The sequence below is a fragment of the Ambystoma mexicanum genome, chromosome 3q (genome assembly GCF_040938575.1).
Source record: "Ambystoma mexicanum isolate Mex_15411 chromosome 3q, UKY_AmexF1_1, whole genome shotgun sequence".
Taxonomy (NCBI): Eukaryota; Metazoa; Chordata; class Amphibia; order Caudata; family Ambystomatidae; genus Ambystoma; species Ambystoma mexicanum.
The window spans coordinates 164,722,304-164,740,352 of NC_090926.1; the positions used below are offsets into that span (position 1 = coordinate 164,722,304).

The following is an 18,049-nucleotide window of genomic DNA, read 5'->3' on the forward strand; positions in this document are numbered from 1 at the left end:
CTGGTTGCCTTCTGAAGGATGGTCTCCCCGTACTTGTGGTGGTGTTCAATTACAGTGGTTGCACCTAAAACATGTAGGCTGGACTGGCCTGTGATTAGGCCATGTGTAGGGGCCATATGGTCTGCCAGTTGGCTGGCCTGAGTTTATGTCAAGCCCTGCTGCCATTTTGGATTCCTTAATGGCCTGCAATGCTTAGGGCTTCTCCTCCCCTACCCCAGAAAGTTCTGCCGAGGCTTCCTGCATTGAGAATGTGGCTTTCCCCTGCCCAAAGGTCTCATCACAGAGGTCCGTTGCATTAGTCTGATCACCAGAAACATCAAGAATATGTCATGTTCTGTATTTTACTATGCTTATGTACTGTGCCCAATCAGCACTGTAGAAGTTTCAAAGTGCTGATCCAAAACTGGCTTATTGTGCTTCCACCCAGGGAAACCAGACCCTAGTCTGCTGGGAAGTAGTGCCAAGAGCGAGAGTGAAAAATGAGGGAGGAAATGCATGGAAGGAGGTTGCAGAGGAAGGGAGAGAATCCGGCATGGGGGAAAGGCTTTGCATTAGTGTGCATGCTTGTTAATCCATATAAAATGGACTGTCTGTTACAGATGCAACACAGAAAAATCTATTTTAGTTGAACAAATACATGGGGATTTCAATGCAATTTTGGAAGATTTATTGGTTGGAGGTTGGGTAGTGTTAGATGTGAGAGTGAGGGTCTTGAGCACGTGCTTGGGCAGTCCTGGCAAATATGTGGGAGAGCAATACCTGCACCACTGTCTGCTCATGGCACTGCAGCTAAGTTCCAAATGCTGATCTTGGGAATGCCAAGATGACTACAGAAGGTGGCATAGACAAAGATGTGAGAAGGTGAATGCTGAAGTAGCGGCACAGGCTGAATTAATAAAGTCAAACGTGATAATGTCCCCTGATGTGTACGTTTTCCTACATGTTCTCAGTTGACTTATTCCTAGATTTTCTCAGTTGACTTACGATGCAATGCTTTAACGCAGAGGGCCAAATGTCAGTGGATTTGGAAGATGGCTGCTCTAGCTTGGATACTGCTCATGACCATGTGATCTCGATATACAATAGTAAAACGTAAGGGAACCAGCTCTGAGGGTTTCCAATGCTAAGAATGTTCTACCAGAGCTTCGTGGCAAAGATAAACCAACAGTGAAGTGTCTTGATCCAATTCTATAAAATGGGCAGGCAGTGCTTTCGCAGTTCCATGCTGATCTTCTAGCTGTTGTGTTGCTAGATGTGGTAATGAACCGCCATGCTGGCATGCACTCTGAATGGAAGGTTGCGACCAGGCAAATTCAATTCAGTCTAAAATGTAGATCCTAACATTGAAGCCAAGTCTCCTAGAGAGATTAGAGCTGCAGGCTGGTGATTGTGTGAAAAGTGTGTAGGGGCAATAGGTATTTATTAACACATAGTGCTTGGCTGCAGGATGGGCTATGTATGTTCCCCAGGCCCTCATTAAACCTGTGGTGGCTGTTTGACTTCAGATTACCTTTTAAATTATTACACAGGTTAAAGCCAAAATAGTAATTTGAGACTTCGAAATCCAGGATGTGGCTGGTCCAGGATATTCTGTGAATGTAGCTGGGGAACAAAAGGATATTTGTTGCTTGTACAGCGCTTTATCCCACAGTAAGGTCCATTCACAGGACTGAGAAGTAGGGAGGGAATCCCTCAGACTCCAGGTCAACAAGGTGAATAAGTGTTCCCGAGCTTCAGCACTGAAGGACCCCACTGCCAGGGAACCAGCTAACCACAGTGGGGAGAATGGGTGTGAAATGGAGGTGAACGTGCTCAAAAACAGGCAGTTCCAATGGTGATATAGGCAGCTTGTACACCTGTAAACAGTCAGTGGTGGTTTATGTCAGAAATGCGAATTTTCAATGTTCACACTCCCTTTAAAAAGTAGCAACATTTCAGATTGTCTTTTATTATAGTAGGTTTTTGGACTGCACCACATCACCGATGGTATTTGTCTCGGAGTGCCTAAGCTTGTCATTTTGTCCAGAATGTTAAGGACATAGTGTGGTCAGGCCTTTAAGCCTTACTCATTGCTAGGGTGTTGTGTGCTTGGGCTTGTTAAAACCATGCACAGGAGAACAGGAGAGCCAAGCCCTTCTACTTACTCCATAGGCCACAAACACCAACAAACGGCCAGGTTGTACAGCCAAGAAAGCTGGATAAACGTATTGACACTTTTAAAGGAGGGTGGGCTTGTACTGTGGCTCCTCTGAGAAAAGCCCTGTACCGGGCTTCCTCGAAGTTCTTGAGGCATCCTAGGAACGTTTTAGGGATTGTTAGTGGTATGTATGCGAGGCCAGCCTCCTCTTGGTCTTAAATCGGCCCCATGTGGGAGTCAATCTTTACAATCCAGCCTTGTCTGCCCTTCTCAACCTGGGCTGCGGTTGCTTGGCCTTGTAACAGAGGGAAGCAAGTGGAGCTTTATTCCAATAGTGGTGTGGAGTCTGCTTACCAGCTTAATTTGCAGTCCGAATGTGTGAGTTCGAGCTCTTTTCTGGCTGCTTTAAAGCACTTTTTGACACTGTACAGAGCAACATGCCAGAACATGGCAATATGAGAGTACATAACCAACTTGTGTATCTTGTTCCAAAAACAAAATGGGGGGTAGGTGGGGGATGGGACAACGTAATATATAAATACATAAAAGGAAAAGTCCCTTACAACTCATAATGCAATTCGGTTAAAGGATTGCAATTGGGAATTGCGATTTAAGAAAGGAAAACACAACTGAGGAGCAGGATAGGGTTCAGATGAAGTATTGGGGGCAGTGGGTGTGCAAACTGGGACCTAGCATGCGGCCGAGGGGGACACCCCCCAAAGAAGTTTTAAAAAAAGTCAATTGCATTGTGTGATGGAACCGTTGTTGAAATTGGGTATTAAATGCCCCGTGAGAGCTGAATTCCACACGCTATACTTGCCTTGTCTGGTTCATAAGATTCTTCTCTTCTGCCAGGTTTTTGTTCATCTTGCTCGGACCAGTAGGCAAGGCTCAGCAATACCACGAGATTGGAAGGTCCATGGCCACTATAATGACCGATGAGGTAAAGTATGCATCAAATATCCAATTTACTACGCATTTGGGACAGTTTTCCTTTTTTTTTTTATTAAGTACAAATTGTTCCTTATTTTGAGCAATCCCGTGACACAAGACACGTGGTCCTTTCCTGGGCTTGAAAACCCACATTTAAACGGTGGCAAAAACCTATTCACATTTCCTTTCTGGAGTAGTCTCTGATTTCCAGTTCAGCCAGTGACCGCCATTTTTAGGCTTTTATTCCTCCCACATTCTTGTGCTGAAAAGAAACCTCTTGATGCCAGCTCTCCTGCTTTCTTAATTTACACTGGCTGCACTAGAGATGACGCATAGACTTCCAGTCCCTGGTCTGGTCTCTCCCAGCCGCAGGACCAGCAACGGTGTCATCTTTAGGCTACATTTTGATGCAGTTTAAAAGAAATTCATCATTTGTGCGCGGCATGTTCAAGGTTGGTGTTGCACATCCAAAATATATCAAACACTGATGCAAGGGAACCGCTCTTAACGGCTGTTCTCTATCCCATCCCCCAGAGAGGATGTGCACACATTGGAGCCTTATCCCAGCATGCCACCTTTTCTTTGGGCTGACCACTCCCCCTCTATACCAGTCTATTCAATGTACATTTAACCCACTCCCACAAGAAGGTGGAAAACCAAAGAGATCATAATATGCTCCATCTTCAACCATAATCACTGCTGCACCGTCACTACAGTTAATTCAACAATGTGTTATAGAAGTCCCGCCAAAACATAATTTCCATCTGAACTGAGATGGTTTGGTATATCCTACAGTCTGCAAAGTACAACTGAGGGCGATATTGTGGGTCAAAATTCTCTGCTGCAACCCATCCAACTCCCCCTCCCCCCAGCATTGTGTTTTATGAAACCGCTTCCATTCTGCAGGTAACATGGGCTCTGTTTTCTTCTCCCACCAGATATTCCACGATGTTGCCTACAAAGCCAAGGAACGCAGTGATCTTCTCGCTGGGATTGATGAGTTCCTTGACCAGGTGACCGTACTACCTCCGGGGGAGTGGGACCCATCCATTAGAATTGAGCCACCAAAGAACGTCCCTTCCCAGGTAAGTCAGTGTGCAGTGTAGTCAATTTCATTTTATGTTCCTTCAGCTGTGGTGTATGGTGTGCGGTTAGCTATCATTTGGCCAAGTGACGGTAGCCACTCCATGAGCCACTGTTCCTCTCCTCGGCCTGGCATCATCTAGAAGGGGGAAGCCATGGTTCTAATGCTGGAATCCCCATTGTTCGACACCCCTCTGTCGGACATGGTCTATCGGAGGGGATCCCAGATATTGTGATATCCCTATTTAGCAGCTGGATCCATGGTTGTAATTTTGAGATTGCTGCTTTTCATCCCTCCACTGTGCATCATTTAGCAGAGGGGGTGCAGAGTTCTATGAATTTGCCATTGTTCCACCGATGGCCCAGTCTTCCCATGCATAGACGATCCTGACATCTAACTTGGAAATTGGCGATTTTCCACTCCTCTGCTTGGCTTCATTTTGCAAAGGGGATCCATTATTCTCATTATAAATCCCCATTGTTGGCTTGTGCAAAGGTGCGGAGCAGTGGCTTTGTTGAATTGGGGAAACATCAGTTCCCTATGATTGGGTGGCTGCATTCAGCCCACAGTGTTTTTTGCATGGCTGACCTGTTTAAGGCATGCATTAGGTTTACTGTGGTAGGCTTTCAAAGTATGGTTTCCTATTTTGCTAGCAAGTAAACATGCAGGTTTTGTGTATATAACTTACTACTGGAATTCTTAGTTTCTAAGAATTTGGTCACAAAGGAAACTTAGGAACCAGGGATGTTGGATGGCCCCAGGATCGCAGACTGATAAAGTGAGGATCGCAGACTGCTAAAGTGGCGGAACTGGGACGCAAACTCTATTCTTTACAACATCTTAAAAACTGAACCCTATCTCTAACCATAACCAACACAGCTAGATGTCCCAACTAGGGAGCGATTTTCTAATTTCAATGTTTGATATTCATTTTTCAAGTCTTAACCATCCTTACAGGACTGATATAATTTTTAAAGTCTGACAGAGGTTTACAAGCGGATTCCTTAAACCTGCGGGCTACTTATAAAATGGCTGTTGTAAGGGACTGGGACAGCCTGGATGATATTACTGTACCGTCATATGATCTCCATCTTCTCACCATACCCGAACTCAAGGCTGGCTCTAAAATAAGACCACTCTGGTCAGCCACCAATAGGGAAGGTGGTTGCGTGAGAACAGGAGGGGCAATATTCGCTCTGAAAACTTCAAATCTGCCCAACTTTAACTCGGGCATCATACATCCTTGGACTGGCCAGCCTGGACCCCTGCCCTGCAGACCTCTGCCTCCTCCCCTTCAGTGTAATTTGATAGGTTTGATGAGGGCAACATTAACTAGAGTAAGAGGGGAGGGGGGGGTCTCATCATCGGCTTTGAGACCACAGTCGTGTCATTCAGGGAGTCCTCTGCTCTTAAGATGGTGGGCACTGCGGTCTCACAGAAAGGTTTTTGGTGCACATTTCTATTTCTGTGTGTAGCTTAACAAAGAGAGTTTCAAAAAAACAATGTGTGTTTCTCGTTGACAAGATCACATGAGTATGGAATGCGATCATAACAATGCGAAAAATGACTTTAATTTTACATGTGTTCATCCTGCGCTCAGTTGCCAGTCCCTCCGTTGAATGATCTCGTAGTCTGGAACGGTTCGTTACTTTGGATGGTGCACACTGACGGCTGGATGACATAAGGGCGTTTGTGCACGTTTTAGGGTGTACATGCATTTCCTTTACAGAACTTCCCTATTTAGATTGGCAAGAGGGCAAGGGCAGTCCCAGGAACTCAACATTTCTATTTGGCTGGTAAGATTGTGTTAGTCACAAAAATATAGCTTCAGCGGTAGCGGTGCCGCAGGACCTACCCGACCAAGTATGGGTCGCTCTTTCCCTCCCTAACTGGTGTCCGGTACCTCTAGCCTCTGTATGCCTTCTCGTGTACCCTTAGTATTCTGTCCTTCTGATTGGATCCATGTTATATTAGCCTATCCTTGTAGCCTTTTTTTGTACATTTCGCCATTGCTTCCCCGTTAGGGGTTAGGTGTGCTCTTTATAAAACTCCATGCGTGCACCCGCTTTTAACGTTGTATTATTTGCTTTGACTGTCCAATAGGAGAAGAGGAAGATGCCTGGAGTTCCGAACGGAAACATTTGCCACGTGGACCCAGAACCTGAGCAGGAGCATAGTGGCCCTGAGCTTCAGCGCACAGGGAGGTAAGGGGGGACAGGGGAAGATGGAGAGCAAATGGTCACCCATGTCCTCGTCTTGCCTTAGCAGTCTCTCACGTGAGGGCATCAGTATTAAGAGGTTGTTCACACCAGAGTTCCATAAGGCCACATCCAGGGAATTCTAATAACCATGATTGTAACACTTATTAGCACATGGATTCCATTCTTTATCCTCTCAGCCAATCAGAATGCTCAGAATGTAGTCTATTCTCTCTGGGGTACACCTCATTCCAAAGATTCTGACTTGAGCCAGAGCCTAAGAAGTAGCACAAACTAGCAAACAGCAAGGAGACGCAAAATCTGTAACGTTTCTTGTTACTAGGTCCAAGTTCATTAAATTAACAATATAAATTACTTGTGTACGCTTATTGTTTGCTACAGTAAAAAAACATTCCTTTTTTTGTTACACAACTGTGTGCTAATAGCCTTTCAGACCGTCGAGGAATGATTATGGCGGGAGTTGATGACCCTTTACCAACTTATAGACCTTGGCTTCTGGCGATAGCTTTGGAGTGGGTCGTTACTCCGCGATGACTCCTCCCCCGGTCTGTAAGGCTAAATTCCAAGAAAGCACAGGTGTCGCAGGCAAAGTGGCTTAAGAGTGGGTAATTGCAGGGCTTATTTATTGGGGATGTTTTGATCAAACGGCATGCAAACTGTAAGTCGCTAGGGCATTGGGGGGTGGGGGTGGGGGTGGGAGTGGAACTAGGAAGGGGTACAGGCATCTTTTGCAGCACTGCATCGATGCCATTCCAGTACCTAATCAATGAGATGGAGCATCTATCCAGCCATAGAGTGCGTTCCGCAGTGCTCCGCGGCACGGCTGGCTCTCAGCGCGGTTTCTATGTTGTGAGATTGGGAAGGCTTAAATCCATCAGGTGTCTAAGGGGCCCTGCAAAATTTTCAGTGGCTTGACGGACCCGCGTGTTCTTTTCTGCTTCTACTTCCCGCAGGTTCTTTGGTGGTTTAGTGGTGGACATCAAGCGGAAAGCCCCGTGGTATTTCAGCGACTTCAAGGACGCCCTGAGCTTGCAGTGCATCGCCTCCTTCCTCTTCCTCTACTGTGCCTGCATGTCCCCCGTCATCACCTTCGGAGGCCTGCTCGGGGAAGCCACGGAGGGACGCATAGTAAGGACGCTTTCCTGAAATATTCCACACAAAGTTGTTGAGTGTCCAATTAGTATCCAGACAAACTGTTTTTAGTATTTAAAGAGAAACCAAAACAAAACCAGTGGCATCTTGAAAGGCTAATGTCTCTTTGAGGTTAACACGTACTTCTGATGTGAGCTTTCCTGACCGCAAATAGCTTTTCCAAGATCTTTTTGAGATCTGGGAAGCCAACATCAAATGTATGTTACCCTCTCAGAAGTATGTTCGTTAGTTCTGACACAATAAATTGCACTGAATGATTGAGAAAATCCTGTTATTTTGCATAACCAATGTGACTGTCGTCATTACTTAAACTGGGTCATAGAAGGCTACACGTACAGCGGCACTGGGCAGTTCATATAACCGTTGTATTCGCTTGTTCTTCTCTCTTAGTTCCTCTTTCATGGTGTTGAGTTTTAAAGCAATGTTATTACTGCAAAATCGTATTTTCTTTTTAAAGTTTGTCCCATCGCCGGTGGTTCTCTAAATGCACCCCCACTTCCCCAGACATTCCCGAGCCTGTGCCGCCTTCCATGCTAAGTGGAGCCATGTGGTAGGGATGGGCACGCTGCCTTACAGTTATGATGCATTTGTTCAAAGTGTTCCTCTTTTTTTTCAATGTGAAACCCTTATAGGGAAAAACTGTGGAATGCAAATGCTAGATTGTGGGTGGGGTTTAAAACAGAGGTGGATCAAATAAATCAGAAAATGTAATTTCCTGTTGCAATTGGAAATCAAACACTCCACTCCCAACAGACAATTTCTATGTCTGTGTATCCGGAAAATTCACGCTGCTACCTGAAAAGTAAAATAAAGTGTTTTGTGCTATCTTTTGTAAAACTGCTGACATATTCCTCCCCCCCCCCATATAAATTCACAACGTTACAAAAATAAGGCCCATTTACACTAACAGGCCGATTCATGTAATTCCTCACAAAAGTGTCGCACGCGGCTGGCGCACAGCGTGCCCGTGCGAATGTCTGCGCCAGCCGCGTGCGATAAAATTAATTTCCGCGCACAGCGTATTCATGGATTCTCACCTCCAAAAGCAGACGTGGCGCAGAGTGGCGCAGCGACCCTGCAGCACCGCCAGTTACGCCCCCAAGAACGCCCTCGCGCAAGGAAAAGCCATCAAGATCGCAAAACCATCGCAAAGGGCTGCGCCAACCCTGTACCAGTTTACCGGACCAGCAAACGCAAAGCAGGGAACGCGTATTACGGGTGTTGGGAACACGCGTGCGCGAGAAGTTTCACACGCGATCTGGCCTGGGGGAGTGTGTGCGTGTATTTCAGGGGTGCGCGAGAAGTATTACACGAGAATGGCCTGGGTGCGTGTATTTCAGGGGTGCGCGAGAAGTACTACACGCGATCGTGAAGTTCCACACACGATCTGGCCTGGGGGAGCATGTGCGTGTATTTCAGGGGTGCGCGAGAGTTTCTACGTGCAAATGGCCTGGGTGCATGTATTTCAGGGGTGCGTGAGAAGTTCCACACGCGATTGGCCTGGGCGCGTGTATTTCAGGGGTGCGCGAGAAGTTCCACACGCGATTGGCCTGGGCGCGTGTATTTCAAAGGTGCGCGAGAAGTTCCACACGCGATTGGCCTGGGTGCGTGTATTTCAGGGGTGCGCGAGAAGTTCCACACGCGATTGGCCTGGGCGCGTGTATTTCAGAGGTGCGCGAGAAGTTCCACACGCGATTGCCCTGGGCGCGTGTATTTCAGAGGTGCGCGAGAAGTTCCACATGCGATTGGCCTGTGGGAGCGTGTGCGTGTATTTCAGAGGTGCGCAAGAAGTTCCACACGCGATCTGGCCTGGGGGAGCGTGTGCGTGTATTTCAGAGGTGCGCGAGAAGTTCCACACGCGATTGCCCTGGGCGCGTGTATTTCAGAGGTGCGCGAGAAGTTCCACACGCGATTGCCCCGGGCGCGTGTATTTCAGGGGTGCATGGGAAGTTTCACACGCGATTGGGCTGCGTGCGGGTATTCCAGGGGTGCGCGGGAAGTTTCACACGCGATTGGGTTGCGTACGGGTATTTCAGGGGTGCGCTTGAAGTTTTACACGCGATTGGGCTGCGTGCGTGTATTCCAGGGGAGCGCGAGAAGTCCCACACACGATTTCAGCAGGGTACGTGTATTTCAGGGGTGCCGGGGAGTCCTACATGTGATTTGGCAGTGTGGGTCCTCCCAGGTGTTCCCTGTACACCCTCCACAGCCCCTGCTGGCAGCCCACACCACAGAGGACTACCCTGCTTCCCTGGTCATGTCCCGCAGGCAGCCCACCCAACATGGGCATGCCCCCAGCAAAGGCACATGTCTCCTTGCACTAATGATCACCAACTCATGTCCCCTTGCACCCCCACCCCCAGAATTGCGGGGCACCTGCCAGCAGGCCCCCACTCATGTCCCCCTGCACCCCACCCCCAGCACTGTGGGGCACCTGCCAGCAGGCCCCCACCCATGTCCAAGTCATGTTCCCCACCACCCCCACCCCCCAGCACTGTGGGGCACCTGCCAGCAGGCCCCCACCCATGTCCAACTCATGTTCCCCACCACCCCTACCCCCCAGCAGCGCAGGGGCACCCTCCACCAGGCCCCCACCCATGTCCCCTTGCACCCCCACCCCCCAGCACTGTGGGGCACCTGCCAGCAGGCCCCCACTCATGTCCCCCTGCACCCCACCCCCAGCACTGTGGGGCACCTGCCAGCAGGCCCCCACCCATGTCCAAGTCATGTTCCCCACCACCCCCACCCCCCAGCACTGTGGGGCACCTGCCAGCAGGCCCCCACCCATGTCCAACTCATGTTCCCCACCACCCCCACCCCCCAGCAGTGCAGGGGCACCCTCCACCAGGCCCCCACCCATGTCTCCCACCCCCCAGCAGTGCAGGGGCACCCTCCACCAGGCCCCCACCCATGTCTCCCACCACCCTCACCCCCCAGCACTGAGGGGCACGTGCCAGCAGGCCCCAACTCATGTTCCCCAGCCAACATGTCATCACAATCTAGATCCCTGGTCCCTATGGTCAGCCTCCAAATGCAAAACACCCACCTGAGTATTGCATCCACCCACTCATAATTGGCAATTACATGACAGAACACCAATTGCAAGTTTCGAAACAAACACATGTCCCTCACATACACCCAATGGGTGTCAGTGAATCTCAAAACCCACATCATGATATGCATGAAACCAATGAGATGATACTACACATTGAAGTTCGATAAAAAAATATGTATTAAAGGAAACATAAATAGAATCAAAAATAAAGAAACAGAAATGGGAATGTACAAAAATGAAAAGAAGCATGTCCGTGAAAAAAAGCAAAACCAAAAATAATAATCCAAAGTAATGGTGTCCAAAGTCACTGTCCACAAAAGAAAATCCAATGGGAAATAATAATTGAAAGCCATTGCTCCGTGGTTAAATTGTGAAAGAAAAATAAAATCCAACAGTGAACTATGTACAGACGAACAAGCCAGGGTCCATTATCCCAACAAAAGAAATTAAACCTATCTAACAACACTAACTAATAAAATAAACTATATACAAAAATGTGGCCAATGTCCAAAAGGTCCAAAATAAATCCAAAAACAAAGGAAACCTAACACTACCTACATAACTATGTACAAGGGCAGCGGGCTAGTCTGACGGCTCACTTTTGGATGTCCCAGGCCAGGGCATCATCGAACTCCTGCTCAATGTCCCGGAGGCGGTCCTCCTCCATGGCCCCGAGGCTCCGTAGGGCCATCGACGTGTCCACCTCCAACCCCCTGCGGATTGCCTCGAGGCACTCGCCCCGCCTCAGGGGCCTCCGCATGGAGTTCTCCGCCCTGACCATTGTGAGCCGTGCCTCTTCCGCCCGCTGCCGCTCCGCATCTATGGCGTGGCCCAACCGCTGCCACACGGAAGTCACTCTCTGTCCTGGGTCCTCCGGCCGATGCCTGCCCCTCCGATGTTGAAGGCCCCGAGCCTTCATGGCTCCCACCACGTTACTGCTGTGCCTCTGCCCGTGCACTGCTGCCTGCACATCCTCCGCCAGCTGGGGTGCAGTCGTTGATGTGGTCAACCCTGCTGGACGTCCGACTCCCGACTGTGGCAGGGATGCCTCCTCCACCAGCCTGGCCGCACCGTCAGAGGCAGCTCCACAGGGCACCCAGGTGACTGATGGGTGGGAAGATGGCACGGAGGACGACTGGCGCGTAGGGGGTTCAGTTGAGGAGGGGGTCGTAGCAAGCCCCATCAAACGGAGGAATCCGGCCTGGGTGACCTGTCCCAGCAGGCTGACGTGGTCAACGAGCCATTCGAGGTGACGTGCAGTCTCCTCATGAAAAGACTGCAGGTCACCTCGCATGGCCCGTTGATGCAACGCCACACAGGACAGGCTCAACCTGGACCCGGATAGCCACGTCCGCAGGCAGAGGAAGGCCAGATGTCGTTTGCTCATCCCCTGCCTGAAAACTGGTCTGGACGTAGGCATCCCTGCTGGTACAAGATGATGCAGAGACAGGATCAGGGACAGGATTGCACACAGGCACCTCCGCGGCGGCCTGTGCTGCCTCCTGTCCTTGTTCCTGCACTGCACCACTAGCACCAGTGGGATCCCCACCTCCAGACCCCGTCTCTGTTGCTTGCACAGCCTCCTCCTCCACCAAACCCCCCACCAACCTGGATGACTCCGTGCCATCTTCCCCCGTTGGGCCCTGTGGGGTCCCAGCTGCCCCTTCTGCTGCCGAAGGAGTCCAACTCCAACCTCCGCCTCTTGGACCTCCCTCCGGCAGCTGCGGCCTGGGATGCGGCACCGGACTCCTCACTCCCCGACGAGATGACAACATGGGAGGGGAGCCGGGCCTTGCGTCTCCGGCTGGTGGTGGGATCCCCGCCGCTGTGCTCCACAGCACCTTCTCCGCCCTCTTCGTCAGTTGACGCTGCAGACAGGGAGAAATAAAACACAGGCATCAGGGCACTGTACAATGGACACATACACACATGACAGTTGTACATGAGTGGCATTGGCAAACCTCAGACATGCCATCACAATCCCCAACACACATGTCACTTCAACTCGCACACATGAGCCATACCACAGCCATATCGCAACTGCCAGCACCATCCATACCCATACAACAGCATGAGCAGGCAAAGCTGAGCCAGACATCACATGCAACACAGGAAGTGCACCACACATGTACACACACCACCACACTTGCATGCATGTGTACACCTCTGCCAAGTGTCGCAGTGTTCAGATGGGCATCCATGTCACATCTGCCAATCAGGCTTCCACATCCCGCTGTCACATGCATCCATGTTGCATCACTGTTGCACCCTTGTCAAATACACACAAATGCACATGTACACAGTGCTGATACATGCAGCTGAAAACAACATACACGCGTGACATCTACTTACATACACATTCATCCAAACGTGTGCCCACACAACTGCATTTGGCATGCAAGCCTACACACAAGCACCATCCATGTCTCACACATTACAGCCCTCGCATGTGTTAGCCCCACGGCCCTGTACACCCCCACCCATACTCGACCCCATACAAACAGATGTGCAACCTGCACACTACTGAAACATCACCACACGCACAGCTCACAATCAGGATGCATGTACACTTACCGCTCGACTCCAGACGGGTCTGCCTCTCAAGGACCTGGACGTGGAGCGCTGGGGATATGCGTTCCAGGACCCTCATCTGATCTTCTGACAAGTGGCCCCGGCGCCCCTGGGCATCCGCTGCCTTCAAGAGGCGCCGGGCCTTGTTCAGGGTCCTGGACCTGAAGTCCTCCCAGCGCTTCTTGACATGTTGGAAGTCGCAGACTGCCACCCCCTCCGCGTTGATGGCAGTCACAATGTCAGTCCAGATCCGAGTCTGTCCTTCCTTGTCGGTGCGGGAACTTCCGAAGAGGGCATCATACTGCCCCAGGACTTGCTCCACCAGGACACCAACTTCGGTGGCACTGAAGCTGGTGCCCCTCTGCCTCTCTGGCCGGGGGTTGTCAGTGGTGCCAGATGTTGCAGTGCCCGACATGACAACCCCAGAGGCAGGAGTGGGTGGGCAACTGTGTCCTGGGGCTGGGCTGTGGAGCGATGGAATCCCAGTCGGGAGTCTTCGGTTCCAGCAGGGGTGGTCACAGCAACAGCACCCTGGCTGATGTGCAGGCAGCAAATGGCAGGGCACGTGGGCAGCAGGCAGTCAGGCAGCAGCAGATGGCAGGTGGGAGCGTGCTCGGGACTCTGGGGGGGGCAGTAGTTCGGCCTTCTGGGCAGGAGCGTGTGCTTACGCGTGGCCAGCTTGATACGGAGTGATTGGGCACGTGAAAATTCTGCACGTCAGCGTGTAATTCGAGGAAAGGCCCTTAGCGCGTAAGCGCGTCAGCACGCATACGCGATTCCATTGGACCAAAGGCCCTTAGCGCGTATGTGACGTATCGCGCACGGGCATTGCTTTTCGTGGGGTGCGGTGCGTGTGTTTTGCAGGCGTTGGGGTTCACACGCTATCACTTCACAGCGGGTGGGTGTTGGCTACGCGTTCTTCTACACGCAAGGCAGACTGGTGAGTGGTACCCTGCTCCCCCAGGCCCGATCGTGTGTGAAACCACCCGCGAGCCCCTGAAATACACACGCCCAGGCCAATCGCGTGTGGAACTTCTCGCGCACCTCTGAAATACACGCACACGCTCCCCCAGGCCTAATTGCGTGTGGAACTTCTCGCGCACCTCTGAAATACATGCGCCCAGACCAATCGCCTGTGGAACTTCTCGCGCACCCCTGAGATACACGCACCCAGGCCAATCGCGTGTGGGACTTCTCGCGCACCCCTGGAATACACGTGCCCAGGCCAATCGCGTGTGGAACTTCTCGCGCACCTCTGAAATACACGCACACGCTCCCCCAGGCCCGATCGCGTGTGGAACGTCTCGCGCACCTCTGAAATACACGCGCCCAGGCCAATCGCGTGTGGAACTTCTCGCGCACCCATGAAATACACGCGCCCAGGCCATTCGCGTGTGAAACTTCTCACGCACCTCTGAAATACACGCACACGCTCCCCCAGGCCCGATTGCATGTGGGCCTTCTCGCGCGTGTAGAACTTTGCCGCACATTTTTTTCCTGCGCAGGGACGCTACCGCCTGCTTTCGTGTGGCGGACATGTATGGGCCTGTGCGCGTCTTTGGCAGTGTGCTGTTTTTCCCTATTCGATTCCATGAATACGTGTTGTGGGTGTTCTGCGCACTTGCCTCCTGTACTTCCCCCGTGACGCCCACATTTTCACAAGTTGTTCCCCATTCTGCGTGTGACGCCCCGTGTTACGCCTACTTTTGTTATGTGCGCCGCGCTATGTGCGAATTCGCTGTGGCCTTATTGCACAGCGTTCGATGACCTGTGCTAGCGTGCGCCAGCGTGCGTCACGCACTTTTTCAGCGCACATCCCACATTTTGCGCGTGCACAGACTTCCATGAATAGATGTGCGATGTTTTCTGTGCGATAATCGCACTTGCACTGCGATTTTTGCTATTTCACTGCGAATCGCACGTTTTCGCACGCATGCGCCGTTTTTTCGACGCACATTAATTCCATGAATCGGCCTGTAAATGTTTTGACAAGCGAAGTTTTATCTCCTCATATCTTTTGTCTTCTAAACAAGACAACTTGAAAGTTAACACAATAAAGGGGGTGACCCTGAATAGCTTTCTTCAACTCCCCCCCTCTCTCAAAGTGGTACATTCCTAGGTGGACAAAGTGTCTATATTCCAATAAAGGTGCAAGCTTTCTTAGAAGCAGCTGAAATATTGAAGGAATTTAGGCAGAGTGAAATTGCAGCAGGGTCTCTTACTCCACGGTTCAGCACCTTGCACCTGTTATTGTAGTTAATGACAGGGTTTGTTGCTCATCATTTTTAGACGTTCTTCAAATTGATTTCGAGAGTTTTTCTGCATCCACTGGAGGTGGTATACCGTTGAAGACCGATGTATGAACACTTTTCCATTGGCAGATGACTAGCATCTCTCTGATGGGTCGTTAACCACCTAGAGAACCACCACTCTCTTCATATCTATGGCACTACTTTTTTCCATCCAAGATGTTACCTTTTCTAAGGTTCTCTGTATTCCAATTGCAAAGTAGATCGTTAACAAATCCTTGCTGCCGCCACCCCCATCTAAGCCTAGCCTAAACCCCCCAAAAATGTAAGCAGAAAGTATTTACTTGTGGTGTTCCCCACTGTGGGTGGGTGTTAGTTCACACATTAATACTGTTTGACCTGCATATTACGAAGCGCTTGCCTGTACTGAAAGCATTCTCCTGGGCTATATGTCATGTGTGATATTGGTGACTTTTTCATTTGGATGATTTCTGCAAAGTGTGCTTTTTTGAAAACCTGTTTTTTTACAGTTTTTTTCTGATTGGATTTTTGGGACAAGAAGGATCCCACAACAATTCTTTGCTCTTTGGCTTCATTGACCCTACTTTTTTGCAGACCTTACTCAACCCAATTTATTTATGGGGTCAATAGAAATAGTCTGAAAAAGTTGTCAAAGTGTTGTCAGTTGTTTAAGATCATACTGACTGAACAACACGCATTGTTGCAAAAACCAATATTTTCTTTAACAATCGTCTTTATTCTAAAAGTCAATTAAAACACTATACTGTTATCACACATATATATAGTAAATATTCTACAGTTAGAACAATAAATACCAGTTCAAGCATAGATCCAATAAAAATCTATAGTAGAGCGAGCATTTTTTTTAGACTTAACGGCCGAGTCATGAGCCCGATACCCAATGGAGAGTTCATTCTATAACGTTGCTCCGTTTGTTGAGCTGAACCTGCCCTTACTTTCATATGAGTCCCCTGCTCTCTTTTTAATATGGAATACCAAGAAGGGGTCCAGGCAAGCAGCTAAGAGGGGGGTCCAGGAAAGCAGCTAAGGGTGGACATTCAGGAGCAATGCTCACGGGATGAGAGAGCGGAGCGAGTGGTTTCCAGTTTCCCTGTTGCGTCCCATCAAATGCCTCATGCATAATGTGACGAGTAGCTAATTCATTTATTAATTCTATAGGTATTCAGTCCAGACTTGACTGTGCAGTAAGTTTTGATCAGCGCTTTTTCAGAAATCCACCGGCACAGCTGTAAGCTAAGGAATCTGTGTTTTTGGGCATCCAGAGATGTTTCTTCCCGCCCCCTTTGTTCCCAGTCCATTCCCAATACTTGTCCCTGGTTTCTCCCTGCAGAGTGCGATCGAGTCCTTGGTTGGAGCCTCCATGACTGGCATAGCCTACTCTCTGTTTGCTGGGCAGCCGCTTACCATCATGGGCAGTACCGGACCAGTCCTGGTGTTCGAGAAGATTCTGTTCAAGTTCTGCAAGTAAGATCTTCATGTAATCCAAGCGTCCATTTTACTATGTGGCTGGCTCTTGTAAGGGGGATAGGTCTGGGCGGTTATGCATGCAGGGGGAATGTCCAGGCAAAGCTCTCACACAAAGACTTGTGGCCTACCCATGTTTAGAAAATACGGGTTTGGTGCCCATAAAAAGTGAATAAACAAACAGAAAAGGGCATCAGACATTCGAGGCATAATGAACAGCAACACCTGTACCAGAGCAATGTATGTGTGTGAATTGCTGATTAAAGAGTGTGTATCCTTTACATTTAAGATTTCCAACCACAAGCCCTAGGATTTGCTCAACAGATGATTCTGATATTTCCTTGTTGTTGGTATCCTATATCCGTACCATATTTACATACCTTCAATGCCTAGTTCCAGTTATCTGTGCCACTTCACCACTGGCAAAGGTCCTACTGATCGGTGCAGCATTACTTTTACCTTGCAGCCCACTTTCTTTAGGATTCCCCACCAAGCATATGCATTGAGCACACTCTACACGTGTATGACGTTTCTCCAACCCTCCTGCTTCTTTCTCTACCCCTCCTACTTTTCCCTGTTGGCTTTTTGGTCAAGAGCATTACAGCATTCAAAGCCGTCGATGACACACGCATACTTACATTGACGTATCCATACGTATGTATACCACTGCATGATCTTGAGGGAGCAGCAGGGCTGCCCAGTTATGCGCTGATGATAACATCCATGTTCTGGATCAGCCCTTGCTCTCTTGCATTAGTTACACCCTAATCACATGACCTTAGGAGCCATAGGGCAGTCGTTATAAGCATGTTGCTTGATCATGATAAACCCTGACTATTAACCAGAAACTGACTAACGCGCACTTGTAACAGAAAATGTTGCAACATTCCATGATCTTACATTGCATCTGGTAAAATCAACGTCCCGAGGCTCGCGCATGAGCCGCCTCGGTTCCGCGTGATAAAATGTTTTCAGGTCGCCAGTGTTCCTATATTTGCATGTTTGCAATCTACAGCTGTAGAGAGACTGCAAACACGCCGCCATTGAAATGTGAATATCAAATTGTGTGCGCGTTCTGCGGAAGTGAAGCAGAAGTGTTTTTGAGTTGCAGTCTCGAAGTTTGAGGCTTTGCTTTCTTGTGGC

At 49.6% G+C, this 18,049-nt stretch overlaps 1 protein-coding gene across 1 annotated transcript in view; it reads left to right on the top strand.

The window, feature by feature from the left end:
- SLC4A8 (solute carrier family 4 member 8) overlaps nt 1-18,049 on the top strand; it is an 846,795-nt gene that overhangs the window by 655,441 nt on the left and 173,305 nt on the right. The window contains exons 9-13 of the mRNA XM_069653405.1: nt 2,993-3,080; nt 4,009-4,155; nt 6,258-6,358; nt 7,327-7,501; nt 16,773-16,906. Coding sequence (XP_069509506.1) covers nt 2,993-3,080; nt 4,009-4,155; nt 6,258-6,358; nt 7,327-7,501; nt 16,773-16,906 — 645 coding nt within the window. The remainder of the gene's footprint in view (nt 1-2,992; nt 3,081-4,008; nt 4,156-6,257; nt 6,359-7,326; nt 7,502-16,772; nt 16,907-18,049) is intronic.